Source organism: Panthera leo, chromosome D1, assembly GCF_018350215.1.
Source record: "Panthera leo isolate Ple1 chromosome D1, P.leo_Ple1_pat1.1, whole genome shotgun sequence".
Classification (NCBI taxonomy): domain Eukaryota; kingdom Metazoa; phylum Chordata; class Mammalia; order Carnivora; family Felidae; genus Panthera; species Panthera leo.
The window spans coordinates 72,317,479-72,340,335 of record NC_056688.1 but is presented as its reverse complement, the minus strand read 5'-3'; the positions used below and the strand labels follow the sequence as shown (position 1 = coordinate 72,340,335).

At 36.1% G+C, this 22,857-nt stretch overlaps 1 protein-coding gene and 1 long non-coding RNA gene across 15 annotated transcripts in view; both read left to right on the top strand.

Annotated features, from left to right (window-relative positions):
• The window catches only part of SOX6 (SRY-box transcription factor 6), a 377,057-nt gene that overhangs the window by 229,571 nt on the left and 124,629 nt on the right, over positions 1-22,857 (top strand). For 9 of the 14 annotated variants that reach the window (XM_042907315.1, XM_042907312.1, XM_042907309.1 and 6 more), the window contains exon 7: positions 17,133-17,256. In XM_042907315.1, the coding sequence (XP_042763249.1) occupies positions 17,133-17,256 (124 nt within the window). The remainder of the gene's footprint in view (positions 1-17,132; positions 17,257-22,857) is intronic. The other 5 variants (XM_042907314.1, XM_042907313.1, XM_042907310.1 and 2 more) reach the window with 1 other exon arrangement.
• On the top strand, positions 1,151-14,357 carry LOC122201437. The gene is made up of 4 exons (XR_006194161.1): positions 1,151-1,236; positions 2,378-2,445; positions 9,940-9,998; positions 14,344-14,357. It is a non-coding gene; the product is annotated as an uncharacterized LOC122201437 (long non-coding RNA).

Sequence of the window (22,857 nt, the reverse complement as noted above, 5' to 3'; positions counted from 1 at the left end):
AAGTCATTCATGAGTTTTCAAGTTTAAAAATAAATATGTGCATGAAAATCCTTTGGGAAACTTCCCCTTGCCTTTACCTCCCCCAACTCCCAAGTGTGTAATCAGTCATTCCTCACAATCCCGAGGCAGCTCTTTCTGCCCACAGGTTCTGTCTCCGTAATGAAACCACCTTTTTGTACCAAAAAAAATGCATATGCATATATATATATATGATATTTATATATATATATATATCATATATATATATGTTATATATATATCATATATATATCTTAATTTAATTAAATATTTATAATTAATTTTTCCAGATTTCTTGAGAAATGGATTGACATACATCACTATATAAGTTTAAGGTGTACAGCATGATAGTTTGATTTACATATGTTGCAAAATAATTGCCACAATAGGTTCAACTAATATCCATCTTCTCATATAGATACAAAAATAAACAATAAAAGAATGAAGAAAAAAATAAAGGAAAAACATATTTTTCTCTTTGTGATGAGAACTCTTAGGATTTACTGTCTTAACTTTCCTATATGTTATACAGCAGTGTTAGCTGTAGTCTTCGTGTATATTACATCCATGGTACTTATTTATCTTATAACTGGAAGTTTGTATGTTTTGACCACCTTCCTCTGGTTCCCCCTCCCCCCAGCCCAATCTCTGCTAACCACAGTCTGATCTCTTTTGCTGAGTTTAGTTTTTTGTTTTGTCTTGTTTGTTTGTTTTTTAGTTCCATATGTGAGAACATATTTGTCTGTCTTTCCTCCGTCTGACTTATTTCACTTAGCATAATGCCACTAAGGCCAATCCATGTTGTTGCAGATGGTAGACTTCTCCTTTTTTTTTTTGTAAAGGCTGAATAATATTCTATTTTATGTATATACCACAACTTCTTTATTCATTCATTCATTAGTGGATGCTAAAGTTGTTTCCATGGCTTGGTTATTGTAAATAATGCCGCTATGAACATGGGAGTGCAGATATATTTCCAAGTTAGTGTTTTCATTACCTTTGGATATGAATCCCTTGGTAGGGATTTTTAGAAATGAAATTGCTAGATCATGTGGTCATTCTATTTTTAATTTTTTGAGATTGTTCCACACTGTTTTTCATAGTGGTTGTACCAATTTACATTCCCGCTAACAGTGCACAAGGATTCCCTTTTCTCCACATCCTCACCAGCATTTGTTATCTTGTCTTTTTGATGATGACCATTCTAATAGGCATAAGGTAATATATCATTGTGGTTTTAATTTGCATTTCCCTAATGACTAGTGATGTGAAGCATCTTTTCATGTACCTGTTGGCCTTTAAAGCATTTCCTATGGAGAAATGTCTGTTCAGGTACTTTGTCCATTTTTTAAGTGTTTTTTTGTTTTGGTTTTGGTTTTGGTTTTGGTTTTTGGTTTTTGGTTTTGTTTTTTTGCTATTGATTCTATGAGTTCTTTATATATTTTGGATATTGACCTCTTATCAGATATATGGTTTGTAAATATTTTTCCCATCTCATGGGTTATCTTTTCATTTTCTTGGTGGTTTCTTTTGCTTTGAAGAAGTTTTTTTATTTGATGTAGTTCTATTTCTTTATTTTTTACTGTGTTGCCTGTACTTTAGGTGTGTCATATCCAAAAAATCATTACCAAGACCCATGCCAAGGAGTTTTATTCATATGTTTTCTTCTAGGAGTTTCATGTTTTTAGGTCTTAGGTTTAAGTCTTTACTCCATTTCAAGTTAATTTTCATGAGTGGTATAATGTATGGGCCCAGTTTCTTTCTTTTACATGTGAATATCCAGTTATACCAGCACCATTTATTGAAGAGACAATAAACTATCTTTGCTCCATTGAGTATTTTTGGCTCCCTTGTCAAATATTAGTTGATTGTATACACTTAGGTTTATTTCTAGGCTCTCGGTTCTGTTCTCTTGATCCGTATGTCTGTTTTATGCCAATACCATACTCTTTTGATGAAGATGACTTTATAGTATAACTTGAAATCAGAAGTGTGGTACCTCCTTGCTTTGTTCTTCTTTCTCAGAATTCCTTTGGCTATTTGGTCTTTGGTGGTCCCATGTAAATTTTTAAGTGTTTTTTTTTTTTTTTTCCTACTTCTATTAAAAAATGCCTTTGAACTCTTGGTAGGGATTGCATTAAATCTTTAGATAGCTTTAGGTAGCATTGATATTTTAACAATATTAATTCTTTAAATCCATAAACACAGGATACCTTTCCATTTATTTGTGGCTTTGATTTCTTTCATCAATGTCTTATAGCTTTCCATATAGAGACCTTTCACCTCCTTGGCTAAATTTATTTCTAAATATTTTATTGGTATTGATGTTATTGTAATATAATTAACTTTTTAATTAAAGTTTTTACAGCAATTTCTATTTTGCAAAGAGCTACATATATTATTTGATCTTTGCAAAATATTTGAAAGGTAAGTATAACACTGGGGTTTGGAGTTTACATTTGTTGAAGTGTGAGAGACTGAGTGAGTAGTGAACAGGTAAAAATTGTGGTTATAAAAGATAGTACTACTTTTCTTAAAAGTCCACAATACCCTAGCTTGCTTGTTTCCTCCCTCCTCTTTCTTCTCTCTTTACTTTCTTTGTACCACTTTTTATATTTCTCTTTTCATTCTTTTTTTTTTTTTTTTACATTTATTTATTTTTGAGAGACAGAGTGTGGGCAGGGGAGGGACAGAGAGAGAGAGAGACACAGAATCAGAAGCAGACTCCAGGCTCCGAGCTGTCAGCACAGAGCCCGATGCGGAGCTCGAACCCATGAACTGTGAGATCATGACCTGAGCCGGTCAGACGCTTAACTGACTGAGCCACCCCGGTGCCCCTCTTTTCATTCTTCTCATGTCTTTCTTCATTTCATTTCTCTTCTTTTCTCTTCTCTTTTCTTAACATCTTGTAATTAGGGCAACCCTGTCTAATACTACTTTTATTTTGGGGGGCGTGGCACAGAAGATTGGCTAAAATTTTAAATCTAAGATATACAATGCTCCTCCTTCTTTATTTGCTTACTATTAAGAAATATCATCAAGGGCTATGTAATACTGTGTTTTACATGGAGTGAAGTAAAAATCAATACTTTAAAATAGAGAACAAATGAATATTAGGATTTATTAGTAGGATTGCTTAAATAATGTTGGAAAAGTCAATGTTTTTATTTTCCATTTAGAATTCTGATTATTTTTATGTTATTGACCTGAGTGATCCAGCATATCATCCCATTTCTTTTTGGGCTTGGTTTCTATTCCTTTGCATTTGCAATTGCATAAGTTATTCCTAATCAGTCTTAAATGATGTTATTGGTCTATTGTTCTTTGTAATGCAAAAAGTTATGAGAGGTAAATTGCTGCAGCATATGACTCTGTATTGTAAATTCCAATTTCATTTGACATATACGACATTAGTATAAACTACCAACAAAAACTGAAAGCAATAGATGTTTAATTTAACCAGTGTTTGAGCCAGTTTATATATATATTAGATTTTCAACTTTCTGATCTTAGATTGTCAACTTTCTGATCTCAAAAACAGTTGATTTTTTTTCCCATAGAAAAGTTGGCAGGTAGCTTGAATAGTTTTAAATATTCCTATTCTTCCCATACAGAGACTAAATTCAGGAATTACATTTTTAGTTTCCATCAGTAAGCTTCTCTGCTACCTAAACTTTTATTAAAAAATATAATATTTGCAGAAAATACAATATTTGCAGTGATGTAACAGTAGCCACTTAGATTTTAATTTGTTATCCTCTTCTCCCCTGTGGCATAAAAGAGTACAAATGTTTTAAAGTTATGTGCTTCTTGTCTCATATGGAATCGCTGGACAAGCCATGTTTTAGTCAGTCAGTTAATCAATCAGTCAGATAATTACTTTCATATTTAAAGGCACTGTCCTAGTAGTAGTATATTACGAACCTATCTGCAAGATTTTTTTTTTTTTTTACTGTACCAGACAGGGTATATAAGATGGAAAAAGGCCAACAATATATCCCTACTTCACGACTGTTGAGGTCGTTTCTAACCTGGTCTCCTTGCTTTCATTCTTGCACTAATATAGTCATTTTCCTCACAGAAACCAGAATGATCTTTATAAATCTAAATCAGATCTCATGCCACTTCTCTCCTCGAACCCTCTAATGGCTTTCTATCACATTCAAAAGAAAATCCAAATTCCTCACTGTGCCCTACAAAGCCCCAAATGATCTGGTCTTTGCCCATCTTTCTAATCTTGCCCTTGCTACTCTCTGCTCATTTTGCTTTGGACTTATTAGGTTACTCAACCCAAGTTATTGCTGCTTCAGTTACTTTGCCCCATGTGCCTTCTGCCTGAGTTGCTTTTCTCTCATGTAATTCCAGGTAGCATTTCCTTAGGTCATTCAACCCTGTGCTACATTATCTTCTTATAGAAGCCTTCCTTGGCCATCCCTATCAAAAATAGTCCTCTCTACTCCTTACCCACTATATCCCTCTTTCTGGCCTCTACCCTCCAAATGCTATCTCATTATCTTACTTTATTTTTATTCATAGAATTTATTATAAATGGGTATGTTTTATATTTTTATATATTTTTTGCCCACGTGTATGTATACACACACACACATATATACATATGTATGCATATATACTTTTATTTTCATGTTGTCTGTCTTCCCTAGGAGATAATGGTAGGGGATTTTGTGTACTTCTATGTCCCCAATACCTAGATAGAATTGACACCACAATAATGTCAGATTGAAATAAAAACCATTAAATAATTCAACACAATATGTGCAGTATAAATTTTAACAGAGGGAAAGATATTTTTTGCTTGGGGAATTTTCATTTAGTAGTTGAATTTGAGCTAAAATTTGAAAGGTAGGTCAGATTTGGGAAGGCAGAGAGGAGAGGAAAGATCAGTCTATATGTTAGAAGAAGTGACTTGAACAAAGACTTAGAAGCTATTGAAAGCAATAAATGAAAGATGGCAAACATAATAGAAAAACAACCTTGAAAGGTACATTAAGAACATCTTACAGACTGATTTTAATACCAGACTAGACTAGGGAGTTTGGACCTTATGTTTCATAATAGAGACATTATTGTATCTAAGTTATTTAATAAGAACATAGTACTAAATAAAAATACAAACAGAAAATTTCTCTCTTTATTTTTTTAAAGTTTATTTATTTTGAGAGGGAGAGAGAGTGAGCACGAGCATGGGTGAGGAAGAGAGAGGGAAAGAGAGAACCTTAAGCAGACTTCTCGCTGTCAGTGTGGAGCCCAAGACAGGGCTCAAACCCACAAACCATGAGATAATGACCTGGCCAACATCAAAAGTCAGATGCTTAACCGAATGAGCTACCTGGGTGCCCCTCTCTTTTTATTTTTATTTTATTATTATTTTTTATCAACAGAGACCACATGAGAGCGGGGGAGGTCAGAGAGACAGAGAATCTTTTAAAAAAAAATTTTTTAATGTTTATTTATTTTTGAGAGAGAGAGACTGAGCACAAGTGGGGGAGGAGCAGAGAGAGAGGGAGACACATAATCCAAAGCAGGCTCTAGGCTCTGAGCTGTTAGCACAGAGCCTGACGCAGGGCTCCAACTCACAAATCGTGAGATCATGACCTGAGCTGAAGTCAGATGCTTAACCCACTGAGCCACCCAGGCACCCCAGAGGGAGAGAGAATCTTAAGCAGGCTCCACATTCAGCACAGAGCCTGATCTCATGATCAGATCAAGATCATGACCTGAGCCAAAATCAAGAGTCAGACGTTTAACTGACTGAGCCACCCACCCCCAAATTCTCTCTTTAAATAACATGTTAGCTTATCCTTACATCATCTTCAGTGTTGACATACTTTGCATTTACTTGGGGTAGCAGGTGAAGAAGTGTGTGTAAGTGTGTGTGTGTATGAGTAGAAGTGTACATGCTGAGGCTGGGGCAGGGGTTGTTGATTACATTCCAAAATGACATTGAAGTTGCAGGTCATTAACTTTTTGCACTAAAAAGATTAGAGTGCGATAAAGAGTGAAAGCCTGAAAGTTATTATTATTTTCTTAATTTGTTCTTTTAATGTTTATTTATTTTTGAGAGGGAGAGAGACAGAGCACAAGTAGGGGGAGGTCAGAGAGAGAGGGAGACACAGAATTCAAAACAGGCTCCAGGCTCCAAGCTGTCAGCATGGAGCCCGGTGCGGGGCTCGAACCCATGAATTGCAAGATCATGACCTGAGCCGAGGTTGGACACTTAACTGACTGAGGCACCCAGGCGCCCCTTTGGCTATAGTTATTATTTATCCTTTTACTCAGTATCCATTTCTTATAGCAATCCCCTTACTTTACTCTCCAGCCCCCACCTCAGTTACATATATAGGCACCATCTCTTATTGGTACTTCCAGGGAAGGTCAGCTTGCCATGGCTGGGCCCCAGCTGTCAATAGCTTAGACATCTTATTTATGTTCTGTTTGGAGTTCACAGCATATTTTTCAGGCCTGTAGCTTCAGATGAAATTGCTTCTATTTTTGATAATAGCTGATGCTTAAATTCTTCTCTGTCATTCATTCTATGTTGTATAACCAGCCCACTGTGACATAACAAATATTTTTTATTATTATTTTGCAAAACTGTATTCTTGGCTCTTCTGGTGAGAAGAGCTTATCATCTCTGTCAGTAAGGATTATAATCAATGATGATAAAATTATTAAAGAAGCTTAGAGTCCTCTTTATACTATAGAAGAATTTCAACAGATATGCTAGGGGAACTCAGTCATTAAAAAATATTTTCTAATAAATGAATAAGGTCAATTTTTGTATTCTCACACCAACCAGTGGACTTCAAAGTCCGAGCATGGCATGCCAAAAGAAAAGATTGCTGTGATGAGGTATATTTGGAGCAGATGCATATTTCTGTTGCTTCGATTTGAGGATTGCAAATGATAAAAGGACTTTGAATTGATTCAGAAGATTAAAAAATCAGAATTATTGTAGCTTAGTTTCAGAGAATGAAAATTCTGTAATACATCTGTGTTATGAATATTTGTTGAGCCCCTACTCTGTGCAAGAGAGGAGCTTTTGCTAAGCCCCAGGGAGATATAAAGTCCCTGCCTTTAAGTTGTGCATAATTTTAACAAGACCTGTAGTCTAAGATGTAAACTTGCATTTCTGTAAGAGGAATTTAATAATTGAACTCTGGTCATTGCTACCAGAACAAGCTTGTGTAAAATACTTCAGGGGTAAAAGCCAGATTGCCTTCATTACAGGTCAAAAGTTTATGAAAGGTTTATATCTGAATTTGGTTGTTACAAAGAAAGGAATGCCATATTCTTCACAATGTTACCATATTCATATGGCATTTATACAAAATTTGAAAAAAAAAATTAATTTCCATCTTTGCAAAACATTTTGATCATTGTATATTTAATGGGGTTTCCATCTGAGAACAACAATCATTAGTCTCTAATATGTTTCATACTTCTGTGGAAATAAGACAGGGTGGAATAAGAAACATTCATCTTCACTAGTCTTTGGAAATATCTAAAGTAATTGACTAGCTCAGTCTTCTGTGATGGCCTGGTGACCACTAACTGTGACTATTTGCATAATAGTCAACTCTTCACTTCTGTAGTGATAACTGTTTGTATCTGATTAAAATTAAGACTGTTTTAGTTCTCTTGACTTTTCCAGAAGTTGCAAAAATTGAGATTTGCTGTTCTGCTTTAACCAAACAAATGCACACATGGGGATAACAATATGCTGAGTTTATGCAGATTTTACAGCACGAATCTGAATAAAATACCCACTAATAGATCCTTAAGGAGTAATAAACACACATGAATTTTCCTTAGTTGCACTTTAAAGTGATTTTAACATACTACTAGACCTTAACAATAATATTTAATTGACAAGATTATGCATTTGTATGGATTGAAAAGGTGGTAGATATCTAATTCCAAATGAATCATAAATTTTACTTTTGCATAACATGTTTTATTAATTTCTCTATGGCCAGGATATTCTGCTTCCCTCCTGGTGAGAGTTTCTTAAAACATAGTAAAATAATTTAAACACATTTAATTAACATTTATCATCCATTTTATAAAGTAATCTGACTTTTGTCCTCATAAATACTCTCAAAATTTTTCTAGGTTATAGGCCATAGGAAGACTATGGAATGATACTTAATGGAATTTTTGTTGTAATTTAGTTTTCTTTTTAAGCAAATCTTTACTTTCTCTGTTGACCCTGTTCCCAAGTAAGCTGACAAACTGGATGATTTGTGCTATTATGTAAGTGAAAACAAACCTAGCACCACCACCTGATAAAATAAGGCTATAGACTTCTCTAAGCCATCTTTATATTCCCAGTGCCTACCACAGTACCAGTCAGATAGTACTAGGTGCTCAATAAATGGCTGCTGGTCAGGTGATTAAAGACAGGCACTATAGACCTCTTTATAAAGTGACATGTTTCTTGGGAGCCTAAGAGATCATCTTATATGTGTGGAGCTCTTTATTTCCGAGAGTAAGAGGACAAATAAGTAAGAGATACTAGGAATTATGATTATATTAGTGCTAAATCCATGTTCTTTTCTTTCAAAATTCAGTATTTAAACAGAACATGTACAAATGAATGAGATCGGGGTGCTTGGAGGGCTTAGTTGGTTAAACAACCAACTCTTGATTTCAGCTCAGGTCATGATCTCATGGTTCACGAGATTTAGCCCCACTGTCAGCGCAAAGCCTGCTTGGGATTCTCTCTCTCCCTCTCTCTATACCCACCACCTGCTCATGCGTGTGTGCTCATGAACTCACCCTCTCTCTCTCTGTCTCTCTCAAAATAAATAAATAAATAAATAAAATAAAGTGAACAAGAGATAAAGAAGTGACATTTGACTACTGATGATCCTGGTAGATTAATGAGTTATTTGCCCATTTTAGAACTTATAAATAGAGTGGGTATATACAGTATGCTGAGATTATAAAAAGAAGTGTTAACACAAAGGACAGGATTGGCTCTTTCAGGGTTATTAATATCTCTCTCTGAATATGCACCTAAAGAAGATTTTTAGAACTTGTGCTATTGACCTGATGGATGGAGTTATTGTGCTCTTACATTCAATGATCATTTCTGTCCTGTATAAGCAAGGAAGAAACCTGGAAAATGCAGATTGTGATGTGGATTTAAATAACTATCTTAAAGACCAACCTAGTAAAAAAAATTGCTTTGTTTGCATGTCTTACTCTTGTTAGAGTGGGGACATAGTGAACTAGAGACATGATATGTTTTCTTTTTATTTCTTCTGTGAATATGTTAGATATTTTATGAAATATATTTAGCAGTGTAAATTAGCAAAGACAAGTTGACTACTGAAGTTATTTTCTCTTTTTTCCTTCAATTAACTTCTTGCTGAGGTATAATATACATGCAGAAAAGCATTATCATAAGTATAAAGTCAGCTCTTAATTGAGGTTCAAACTGAAACATAAGACTCTAAAAGAATAAAGACAGGGTTTTTAAAAGGATGTCTTTGGATTATAATATCTTGAGTTTGTTCTACCTTTTCATGATTTTTCTAGGCCCTTTAGTGAGGATTTTGAAAAGAGTGGTGGCAGTAGTATGCACAGTTCTTGGAAGAAATTGCATTACATTAAAGATGAATGTTAACAATGGTAACAAGTTGTTTTGTGTATTATCCTGATGGGCCCTGAGAGAGTGAGACAGAGAGACAAAGATGATGGGGGAAGGGACAGAATATTTGCTACCAACAAACCAACAAACAAAAACAAAGCAGGACTTCCGGATGCAGTTACATAATGTCTATCCATTGCAAGTTGATGGGAAACATCTGGGAAGATGGGATTCTGTTCTCAAATAGTCTTTTGTGTCCCAGAATTGTTCCTGATGAAATTTGATTTTTTTTCTCCTACCAGATCCAGGTAGATTCTCTACAAGCAGAGATTTGCTAAAAGACAAATGAAAAGCAAAGAAGGTGATACCAAGACGTATTTAAAAGTCATTCTTTATTATTATTATTATTTTTACTAATAATAAAAGTGATTCATTGCATTAACCAATGCATATCGGTGCCCAGAAAACTGGCTCTTTGGTCTAAGGTGCTTCTCACATTGATCAGTTGTTACAACATGCCTACTATATCCTTAGCCTTGTGATAAAAGCAGTGGAGCATATAGAAATATAAATGCCACAGGCCATTCAGGACACTCAATTTATTTCATGATAGGTGATTAATGAATTGAAAAAATTAATGAATAGGTAGTAGGCCATATTTAATATAAGACTCCTTTGTGTACTTCCAACTATGGTCGACCAAGAGAACTTCAATATGCTGACTACTACATTATGCTTTCTAAAATAGGACAGAACATGGTCGACATTTTAGACAGGATTTAAGCAAAACCACGTTTGAAACGGTTTTATGTTAAGGCATGCATGTATCCTACCAAATGAGACCCTTTCCCTCCTAACTCTTCAGAGTTAACTGAGATCCATATACAGTTTGGCATGTACTTTTTGGCACTAAGAAGACACCTCCCTGACTTTGAAGGCTTTTCATGCAAGGTTTCTGGGTCCTTTACTTCTTCCTCTTTAGACATGGAGGCTTTTACAGTGGTAGCATTTTATACGAATGACTCAGCTATTCTTTGCAATAAAGAACAGAGCCTTCAGGAAATTCCCTCCCTGTGCCCCCCTCCCTCTCCAATTGCTCTTTCCCACTCTTTATTTTCGATCTCTGTCTCCCTTTCTCTGTCGTCATTTACAAACATTGGAAACAGTTCCTTCCAACAGATTAAAGAAGCTTTCTTCAATTAAACCACATGAGGAATGATTTACTAGAAATAAAGCCTTAAAATAATCTTCACTTGCTCACTGGTTTTAACTCAGTATTAGACATTAATATGCTCATGATTTTCAATACAAATACATATTTCCCATCACCAAAAAAGTTAAATAATCTTCACGAAAGAGAAAATGAGCCCCCCTGAGTGTCACTCTGTTTGCATATTAGCGCATAGCCAGGTCTCTGCCAAGTTGCTCTCTGACTGACTGCTGCAGATGCTCTTTCTCAAGTATTCTGAGTCATATCTTTAGTACAAGTCTTCAGGGACAAACAATAGCACCTGTTCCTCACAAGATATCAGGCCAGTTAGCCCATTCATGTATCTTTAATGAAGCTCTGGGGCAGATGGCAAAACACGGCATCATCAACAACTTAGCACAGAGAAAACAAAGGGATAAGTATTGATGCAACAATGCTGTTTTACAGATAGGAAGAGACAGAACCCAAGTGTTTCACATGATTCTTGCTGCTGTCTTGATTGTCTGAAAGATGTGAACACCAAGCACTTAAAATTTCTGGGCATGTAGCCTATTTGATCAAGAATGTGTTCCCCACTTTCGGCAAAAGGGTAACACTTTGGTCAGGGACTGTGGAAGTTTAGAATCGATGGTCAGTTGTACTTGGGCACCTGCAGTTTGTTTCTTTCGTGATGCCCTGACTCAGCTTCACCTACGATGTAGTTTCTGGTTTCTTGTGATCAGTCAAGTGACATGCCCAGCCGGTTAGTGCTGACTCTGGTTTCATGTTCAGAGAGATATTTTTGGCCACGTCAAATTTTACTCTTTGTATTAACCAAATCATTTTTACCTGTGGAATAATGAAAGGATCTTTGAATTTGTGCTAAGGGAGAGCTACACTTTCAAGAAAAGAAGATGCTATTTGAAATTTTGATAACTTCTTGGGAAAGACATGTGGAGACTGGCAATTCTTTGATGGAGTGAGGGGAATTCTATTAGTTTTTATTCTTTCGTAAAATATTTTTGGAAGTTGCTGCTTCCAATGTGACTGCCTTCCCCGGCATGTCATCAAATGGGAAGATAGGATGATGGGAAGGAAGAGGGAAGGTAAGCTTACATTCTTCAGAGCAGGGTGGGACTTTTCTGTATATTCACAATTCTTTATCTGTCCTAAGCCCTGACACTCAGTGCAGTGAACAGAACTCACAACTTCTATAGGAGAAAAATATCCTGGATGCTTATGTGATTCTTGTGTGGCTGCCAAGCGCTCTTTCTTTATCTCTCCTCCCTTCTTTGTTCTTGCTTTCCATTTCTGTCCCACATTCAATCAATAATTTTCTAGTAAGTACAAGTACAATAAATGGAAAGCTACGAAAGGGGTAAATTATTGCTTTAATACATGCTTTATCCTCATATTACTTGCACTGGGCCATACTGGTCAGCTTTCTATAAAAGGTGGTAGTTGCAAGTATTCATAGACCTCCACTACCCTTGTGAGTTTTTAAGACGCATAATTCCTTTAAAATAATATCACACTGGGGAAATCTGAATAAGGTTGTTGGATTGTATCAATGTCAATATCCTGGTTGTGATAGTGTACTGTAGTTTTTCAAGTTATGGCCATTAGGGACAAATACATGGGATCTCTCTGTAGTATTTATTTAAAATGCATGTAAATTTACGATTACATTTATGAAACTTTCAGTCAACTGTTATTACAAAGCATTATATTCCTTGTCTCACTTAGGTCTGTTTAGCAAAAGATGACTTGATGCTTAATATAATAATGGCACTTAAAAATGTAGACTTTGATCCTGAAACCTGGACTTGAATCCTGGCTGTAGCACTTTTTAATTGGCCAACCTACCGAGGCTCTCACGGTTTTGTCTTTCTCATTAAGTGAATGAGGAGAATAATAGTAAATACCTCACAGAGGTTTGAGGATTAAATGAGATAGATCATGTAAATCATTTTCCCAGTGCTTGACATATAGGAAACACTGGAAAATATTGGCAGCTGGGATGATGATGATTATCATTACCATCATCATCACTATTATTACCTCTATAATTAGAGCTACAAGAGGAGTGCTTCATCATCTTCTCTTGGTCTAGATTCTAATTGCTACAGAGTATTTTGTCTTGTCTTTAATAAGGGGCATTTTGATTATTCACATCATTGTTTTCCTTGAAATAAGTTAAGGGCAAGTTTATCGTTTGGAGCTAAATAATTACTGTTAATAAATATAATACATTTTTGAAATTAATGACAGTGGCTTTAATTGATCAAATTGTTCTGGGTACAAAAAAGAGAGAAGAAGGAACAAACTGGAACTGAACAATATACTATCCCTACTCCAGAGTCACTCCAACAATCCACCTCTGAAATAGAAAATTTGTTTTGGTTGCAGCCCTCCAGATTTTCTTTACCCAAAGAACATACACACATGATTTCTCTCTTTCCTATCACTGAAGTCCATGTGATGTAGTGGAAAAAGCACTGGACAGGGTGATGAGCAGTTCTGGACTCCAATCCAGCCCTGTCGTAGATAGTGTGACCACAAGCCATGTCTTTTACCTGCTCTAGGCACCTATTTCCCTATGTGTGTAGTGTGAGGTTTGGCTTAGATTAGTGATTCTCAGAGAGTGTTTCCTGGGCCACACTGCCTGCTTTACCTGGATACTTGCTGGGAAAGTACACTCTCGGATCCCACCTCACATCTACTGATTTAGAGGCTCTGGCAGCGGGCAGGGAGGGACGGTAGGGCCGAGCAGTCTTTGTTTTAACAAGCCCTCTAGCTGAACTAGATACATGCTGAAGTTTGAGAATCACTTCCCTGAATTAAATTTTAGTCTAAATATTAGATTGTTGGGCCTAGCTCCCAGAGTTTCTGATTCATAGATCTGGAAGGGGGGCGGGGCCTGATAATTTGCTTTTTTGAAGTTCTCAGATGTTGCTGATATTACTGGTCAGGTATCACACTTTGAGAACTAGTAGGTTAGATCAGCTCTAAACTCTGTTCCAACTCTGATTCTATCATTACGATTGCTTTCACAATGTCTTCTGTCCCCCTTCTTACTTACTTTATCCCCCAATTTACTGAAGCTGCCTCAAAACTAATAGCCTTGAAAGTTTCTAACATATCCTACTTTGTAGAGGATGATGGACAGAAAGGAACTTCCCTAAATTCTTACAACTTATGTTAATGTGAAACACCTACAGCTCTTTGGCATTGACATTGACCTTAGACGGTTTAGTTAGTCATCTCACGTATGTAGCTAGTTACAAAAGAAATATCTTCATGCACCAAGATTCCAAGATTCAAGAATTAAGGTCTGATGCTTAATTGCCATTGATCCCCTTATGTTGTCTCATGATCTGAAGAGCTTGGGCACCAATGTAGAAGTAAAATTATATTTTTATCCTAAGATGCTGTTTAATGAATAACAGTAACATTCCCAAATTGCATCTTCAGATGATCCTTGTAATCCCACCTCTTCTATTTTATGGTTTTCTAGATACTTGGGATGGGATAATGCTCTGTGTGGCCTACTGTCTGCTAAGAACATGACAAGCCTCTGCCTGTCAAATTGAATTATTTAGTTGGTTCATATTTTCTTTTCTGAAGTAGAGTTATGGGTAAGAGTCACTGTTTCTTGTGTGTGTGTGTGTGTGTGTGTGTGTGTCTGTGTGTCTGTGTGTGTGTGTGTTTTAGTAATTTGATAATTTTCTAGAACAGAATATGCAAACTGCATATGAAAAAAGGAGGGCTCTTACATTTACTGAGTGCCTATTATGTGCCAGTCACTGTGCCACAAGTGTTACTTTTCTGGTCTATTGAACCCTCACAATAACCATGTAAGATAATATCATTAGCTTTTAGATGAGGAAATAGACTCAGGAAGGTTAAGTAACTGTTCATGATCACACGGCCAAGGAAATGGCAGTGTATAGATTTAAGCTCAGATAAGATTGATAACAGAGCTTCTGTAGGCATCGTAGATTCTGAACAAATATGTGGTAAATGAATGAATAAAGCAATGAGTACATCACGTTATCTTCCTAATGCTGAATTTGAAACAATCTGGATCATAGAGTTGAAAAGGCTCTCTAGGTCATTATCTAGTCAGGGGTTTAGTTATGTTTATCCTTTAAAGGATCCCTAACATGTGGGTATACAGCCTTTACTTGACTACCTCTAGGGAATATGACACACGTGACTCTTTAATCAGAATGATTGTTGAATAAGTCGTTATTAGAAAATTCTTCTCTACATTAAACTCCCCTAAAATCCCTTTCTTAAGTCTAGTTCTGCCCTTTGTAACTGCTCAGACTTAATCTGATTCTTTTGCCAAATGAAGATAGCCTTGTATCTTTTCTCTCCCAAGCTAAATAGCTCCTTTTTTTCAGCTACCTCTCAAGATCCGTAGCACATAATAATAACTTAATAAATGTTCGTTACAAAGAAGGAAAGAATAAATAAATATGATAGCTAGACCTCTCATTTGTTCCCCTTTAAAGCATCAAGCATCTGTGCTATGTTCTAGGTACATGCTAGGAACCATATTTCTAGAAGAAAATGAAACGATTTCCTTTGATGTGCTCTTGCACTGAACAGTCCTACCAAAAAGACTGTGTTTTATTTTCTGACATAGAACAGTGCCCTCATCTTTGACATCTCAGGTTTGCATCAGGTCACAGCAAGCTTGAGTCGAACAGCCAACCTAGTGCTTTTCTTCAGGGTTAAAGGCAAGACCTGGGCACAAGGGGATCAGCTCCAATTTACGCAGGCTAAGTTTGTACTCTAACGTACAAAACTCGGGCTTACCTCAGCTAAAATGGTAGAAATAGCTGCCCAAAGCTAGTTTCTTTCACGCCCCACTGGCAAGGTAGTAATTGCACAAAGACCTTTTTATTATAAGTTGATTTTCCTGAGAAATGAATTCAGAAAAATACTGTAAAGTGTTTATTTTTTGCTTGCCCTTTATTAACCCACATCTTAGGGCTTTCCCTAGAGAAAAGCTGTTGGTAAATGAAACCTCTTAGACCCACACAGAAGCATTTTTGCACCATGTCCCTGGCTGTGGAGGGAACAGGGACAGGACAAGGCAAGTTGGTGCTATGTAAACAGGGTCATCAGCCAGTGTATGGAATTTTGCCTAAAGAGAAGATTTAAGAATTTAAATGGGGGAAGGGTTTGGGGTTGGTAGAATTACTGGTAAATGTTTGTATCTTAAACAGGATATAATGCAGCTCTTTTATACTAGTAAAGAGCCCAAAGACCCAGTTTGAACTTAAAGAGCATCTCTGTTAGTACATCCTAGTTTTGATCTTTAAATAACAAAAGTCCTATAGTTCAACCTATGAAATCAGGCACTAAAAGCCAGGGCAGTACCTTACTGTGATGCTATACTGGAATCAGGGTAGCATGTGTAGAGTAAAAAAAAGGGAGCTAGGAAATTAAAATGTGATTTCACAGGCATGATTTTGTCATAGCTCTTATTTTCTTTATATGGAATACAAATACAGATATAGAGTGAAGATTTTCTGTTTTGCATTTTTGTGCTCTTTGATACATTTATTGAGGTCAAATGAAATTTGATATAGTAGGATTTATTATGAAATGCTCTCTGAATACAACTCCATAATTACTGAGCTACATGGTAGTGCATAAAGCTGTAAAACTGCTAAGCCAGACAAGCAATTTATATGTTACATCGAGGTGTGTATGGCAAAGAATATTAGTTTAATTGGGAGCCAAGATGTAGTAGCCTTAAATCTAAAGAGCTATATGTTTAACATAATGCGGTAAGGCTTTGAAATAAGATACCTAAACTGGGGAGATAAAGCATTTGGAATATATAACAATCAGACATTATTTTCTGACCAAGGATACTAAACGCTGTTTTCCAAATAAAGGGCAGACAGAATGCAAAGCAGGTCAAAGGGCAAAACCTTTCAACATTGCACAGTGTAAGAAGCAAACTTGTTTCTTCCGATTGTTTTAAGGAAAAGAAAAAAGAAAAAAAGGAAAAGAAAAGAGTCGAGATAAAAGAAAAACCATTCACCACAATTTGGTGGAAGCAGGGATGAGGCAAATTCACGACAAGGTTGTGTCCTTGGAGTCCTAATGGGATCTAAGAACAGGGATTTGGTAACTTCTGCCTGTGTTTTCTCAGGGAGCAGCTTCGGAATGAGGTCAGAAGTGGGTGGCTGTTTGGGTACCAGCACACCAGCAGGAGTGAAAAACAAATACTTCTTGGCATACATTTGTTCTCTGTCTGATCATAGGCTCTCTTCTGTTTAGCAGGTTCAGGGTCACATGCCTCCGCTCATGATCCCAATTTTTCCACATGACCAGCGGACCCTGGCAGCAGCTGCTGCCGCCCAGCAGGGCTTCCTCTTCCCCCCTGGAATAACATACAAACCAGGTAAGTAGAGAGGAATTCAACATTCTTTTGGAAATGCTAAGATCCTCATGTTTTTGCTTAGTAGTCACAACAAACACAGGAGCATACAAAGGAACTATGAATAAAATGATCATAAAAGCTGATTTTAAAGTCAAATTAGAACCGGAAAGTTAATTGGGAAGGAGGCATGTTACTCGTTTGTTGCAAAAAAACTTTTACTTTCTCTTTTTCCACCTGGTTTGTTCTGAATTCACAGATAAAATGCTACTTTCCCTGGAGACCACAAATTTTTGTTAGCTCGCTCTCATACCTTTACTGTGAATAATTGTCTTTGGTTAAAGACACTTTCCTCCTCCTCAAGAGCTTTTATGCTCTGGGAGAGTGGTCACATACACTATAAAATGCTATTGTTGTTTGTTGTCTGATTTCTCCTGGAAGAAAAGTTAAAACTGGGCAGATTTAATTAGCTCACCACTAATAGGTAAGATTCCTTTTGATTTTAGTTGAAATAATGAAGCATTCAGTAGTATTTTCTCATTCATCTTTAAACCTCAAAACAGGTCACATAACCTTGCAGTGAAATATGTTTTGAGATGATTTAGCAAATGTTATGATTTTTCTTTATTCCTCTGAGTTTACTGGACTCCTGGGGAATTCAATTAGGGACATAATGGTTTGAAGCTTCTTTCAGAGCCTCCTTGTAAACAGGGCTTTAAATGTTTAAAGATATGTTGCCAAAGGAATCCAATGTAAGAAGATAGTCAAGTAAATAAAGTCAACCTTAATTTCATTTGTGCATTCTTTGTAAGTGACCTCAGCTCAGAAGTAGTGACCTTGTTCTACTCATTAATAATTTCCGTGTCAAGTTCTTTTTAACATATTAACCTGATTATATTAACCACCAAATCTGAGTGCAACAAATCTGAGCGCAGCGGCTTCTTTGTGTATGGGGTGTATAAAGTGAACAAAGGCATTTTAATGTGCTTAAAGTAATAATAAAATATAAATCACTTTACTAAAATCCTCAGTAAGGAAGCTTACTACATAGCGTAAAAAGCAAATCTAGTGAGGTTTCACATCTATTTTAGTTGTTTATTGCTATCGATTACTCTTTTGCATTTGGTAGATTACCATCTTCCTTGTGAAGAAAGGTAGGATGTCTGTCAAAACTCCTATCTTTCAAGGAACAGAGATGTTAAGGATTTGCTTCACTTGAGGACTGGCTTTGAAAGTGCCTCAGGTACAAATTAGCCACACCTGGTATTACCAAAGATTTTGGGATACCTGAATGAAAGAAAATTGTATTGTTCAAATTGTCAAAATTTGATTTTTCTACAGCAGGATTTTTAGAGAAGATTTTATTCCCTATGAAATTGATATCCATATTAAGGACAGGAGTATATTTTGTCAGAAAATATTTTTCTGTCAGTGGTTCAATCCTTCCCTGATGTCTCTAAGTAGTTCTGAAATATTTTTCCCCTTGACTTCCCTTGGAACATTGATGTGAGCTAAATTTACTGGTTTACCCTGAATCTGGGTAGTCATTCCTATTCCAGTCTTAGAAACCTTTTTAATGATCTGTGCAAACCCTCTGTTTAATTTCAGTGTTTCTACATTTAAAATTCTTCACGTTTAAAAATTGGGTATGAGCCTTATTTTCTACTAGACATAACATCAGCATAGTTGACATGTTACTTACCTAATTTTGCTAAAAACAATAATGCTGTTTTTCATGGGGAATATATTGTTACATAGTTAATGAATTTGGACCACTTTTTAAAAATTCTTCTCACACAGCATCAGTGAGATTGTAGAGAGTAAGAAGAATATGGAGATTGATGCGTCGCCTGGGTGGCTCAGTTGGTTGAGCATCTGACTCCTGATTTCAGCTCCAGTCATGATCCTAAGGTCGTGGGACCAAGCTCCACATCAGGCTCCATGCTGAGTGTGGAGCATGCTTAAGATTCTCTCTCTCTCTTTTCCTTAGCCCTCTCCCATGCTCATGCTCTCTCTAAAATGAATAATAATAATGATAAACAAATAAACAAATAAATAAAAGAAGAATATGGAGATTGGGAGAGTATTTTACGGGAGTGAGTCATCTCCATCAAACAACATATGTGCAGCATATAGTAGTGATCAGGGGTAGCAGAATTGTGTTTGATTGTGGTGGGTAAAAATGTTGGTTAAGGCAGGACAGTGGGTTTGGACACATAGGGCAATTTTTAATCACAAGCAAGGCTGATAAAATAAGATATTTTCTGGTGACCCCTAAGAAAATTTTATTAACCAGAACTCTAAATTCTTTAATATTTTTGCTGATCTAGGTTTTATTGCATATACAAATTATCATTAAAAGGATTAAAACTATATGTTTTTATGTGATTAGTAGAGAAATTATGTACTCAGGAGACTTCATCTCTACAGTGTTTTTGTCATTCACATCAATTGGAGGAGTAGAGGAAGCATGTTAGACTGGAGTCTGGACTAGGCAAACTTTTTGCCCCAAACTGAGCTAAGAGAGTTTCATTTGAAATACATGTGAAATAATGATTAATTTTTTTAGTTTATTTATTTATTTTGAGAGAGAGAGCAAGGCGGAGTGAGGCAGAGAGAGTAGGGGGAGAGAGAGAGAGAATCCCAAGTAGCCTCCACACTGTCAGTGCAGGGACCGATGTGGGGCTTGAACTCACAATCCATGAGATCATGACCTGAGCTGAAATTGAGAGTCAGATGTTTAACCAACTGGGCCACCCAGATACGCCAATGACCAAATTTTTAGAAAAGAGTAGCTCTGTCACATATAAAAGCCTTGAAATGGTGGCATAACTTTATATTTTGATCCCCTAAGCAACAAGATGAGCGATCACTATCTTGGTCTTATAAATCACAAAATACATTGTTCTGTTTTCGTACCTTTTCCGCCTTCCCATAACCTGAGACAATTCCATAGTGTTTGTGCCTTCAGTTGTTTGAACAATTGTCTTGATTTCCACAAAGCATGGGCTACCTTAGAGTGATGTTCACTGTCAAAGTTGACTGTTTCTGAATCCATTATCAGGACAGTCTAAACAAATGCACTTAGGGCTATGGACCTTCTTTCCTTCAGATAATTTGACCCATTGCTCTGGGCATATCAGGGTCTCTGTATGCAATAAACACCAAACAAACTCTCCCACTTCAGTAGGTTGCTAAGGAGGCTTGTGGCCTACAGGGATTGTGCAGTCTCAGGGAAATATCTATCAGATTAATATCTGTAGACATAGCTTTATTGAGTTTTAACCTTTAATTAATTTTTTTTATTGGTTCTCTAATTAGAGACGTCATTCTAGAAAGGAATTCATCAGGGCCCAGATCATACACCACAGAATTTTGGTTGTTTTGCTCTTTCACATTATGAAACTGAGAGACGCAGCATTCCAGGGCAAGATAAATGCATTTAAGTACCTATATTTGAGAAAATTAAAAGATTAAGCCCCTTTCATAGCTGGTGAGGTGTATGTCAGACAGGATTGAATTGCCTGCAAAATAAAAATAATGGATATCCTCCTTCATGCACCAGGGATGGTGCAGGTGACCCATGGACTTTGTGCAGTTGGGATTTTTAAAATAATTGCTGCTAGAGCAGCCATCCTTGGCTTTCTAGGAGATTCTGGGAGTAGAATCTCTGCCTGTTCCTGCCTTTGGCACCCACTTTTTAGTTATAATACAGTAGCTAAAGCCTCCTGAATACTTACTTTATGCCAAACACTGTGCTAAGTATTTTACACAGATTATTTTATTTAATTATTACTTGAACATGTCATTTAACCTTGCTGAGCCTCACATTTTTCTCATCTAAAAAATTTGTCCACTTCTCAGTGTGGGTGTAAAGATTAAATTTGTTAAAATGTATGAAAGTTCTTTGGAAACTCTAAAGCACTAGGTTTGGGGGTAAAATCTAAGTAAATTTAACAACACTAAACTACATCCTTATCCATTAGAAGTATCCAAAAGTATCCCTCTGCCTGGTGACCACAAATAATTTTACAAGTATACCTAATGCTTCTTTTAGAAAAAATTATGGTGAAATATACATAATATTTAATATTTTAACCATTTATAAATATGCAACATAATGACATTAATATATCTGCAATGTTGTATAACCATCACCACTATCTCTACCCAAAACTTTTAACATCTGCAACGAAAACTTTGTGTCCATTAAACAATAACTCCCCCTATTCCCCTCGTAACCTCTATTTTACTATCTTTCTCTATGAATTTGCCTATTCTAGATACTTCATGTAAGTTGAAACCAGACAATATTTGTTCTTCTACGTCTGGCTTATTTCACTAAACATAATGTGTTTAAGGTTCATCCATATTGCAAAGAGCCAGTTTTCCCAGCACTATTTGTTGAAAAGATGTTCTTTCCTCATTGAATATCCTTGGCACTCTTGTCAAAAATCAATGCACCATGTATATTTCAGGGCCCTCTAATCTGTTTCATTGGTGTGTATATCTGTTCTTATGCCAGTACCATACTGTTTTAATTACTGTACCTTTGTAGTGAATTTTGAAATCAGGAATCATGAGTCTTCCAACTTTATTCCTTTTCAAGATTGTTTTGGCTATTGGGAGCCCTTACAATTCTGTATAAGTTTGAGGATTGGCTTTTCCATTTCTGTGATAAAGATTTTTGGAATTTTGATAGATATTTCACTGCGTCTGTTGATTGCTTTGGATAGTATTGATATCTTAACAATGTTAAGTCTTCCTATTGATAAACATTTCCATTAATATAAGTCTTTTAAAAATTTTCTCAGCAATGTTTTATAGCTTTCAGTGTACAAGACTTTCATGTCCTTTGTTAGATTTATTCCTAAGTATTTAATTATTTTAGATGCTATTATAAATAGAAAGGGTTTCTTAATTTTCTTTTGGATTGCTTATTGCTGGTATATAGACAGACAAGTGATTTGTGTGTGTTAATCTCACAAGATTGCAACTTTTGCTAAATTTGCTTATTAGCTCCAGTAGCTTTCTTGTGGATTCTTCAGAGTTTTCCATATGTAGGATCATGTCATATGCAAATAGAGATAGTTTTACCTCTTCCCTACCAATTTTGATGCCTTTTGTCCTCCCTCTTTTCCCTCACCTCCCCCCCCCCAGCCCCCCACCTTTTGCTTGTCTAATAGTGCTGGGTTGAACTTCCAGTATAATGTTGTATAGCCGTGAAAGCAGGCATCATTATCTCGTTCCTGATCTTAGAGGGAAAGCTTTTCAGTCTTTTGCCATTGAGTATGATGTTAGCTGTGGATTTTTCATAAATATCCTTTATCATGTTGAGGAACTTGCCCTCTACTCCTAAATTTCTAAGAGTTTTTATCCTGAAAGGGTGTTGGATTTTGTCAAATGCCTTTTCTGCATCGATTGAGATAATCATGTGAATTTCTTCCCCTTTGTTCTATTAATGTGATGTATTACATTGATTTTTTTGTGTGTTGAACCACTTTTGCATTCCTGGGATAAATCCTGCTTTGTCATGGTGAATAATCCTTTTAATGTGCTGTTGGATTCAATATGCTAATGTTTTGTTGAGAATTTTATATCTATATGTGTAAAAGATATTAGTCT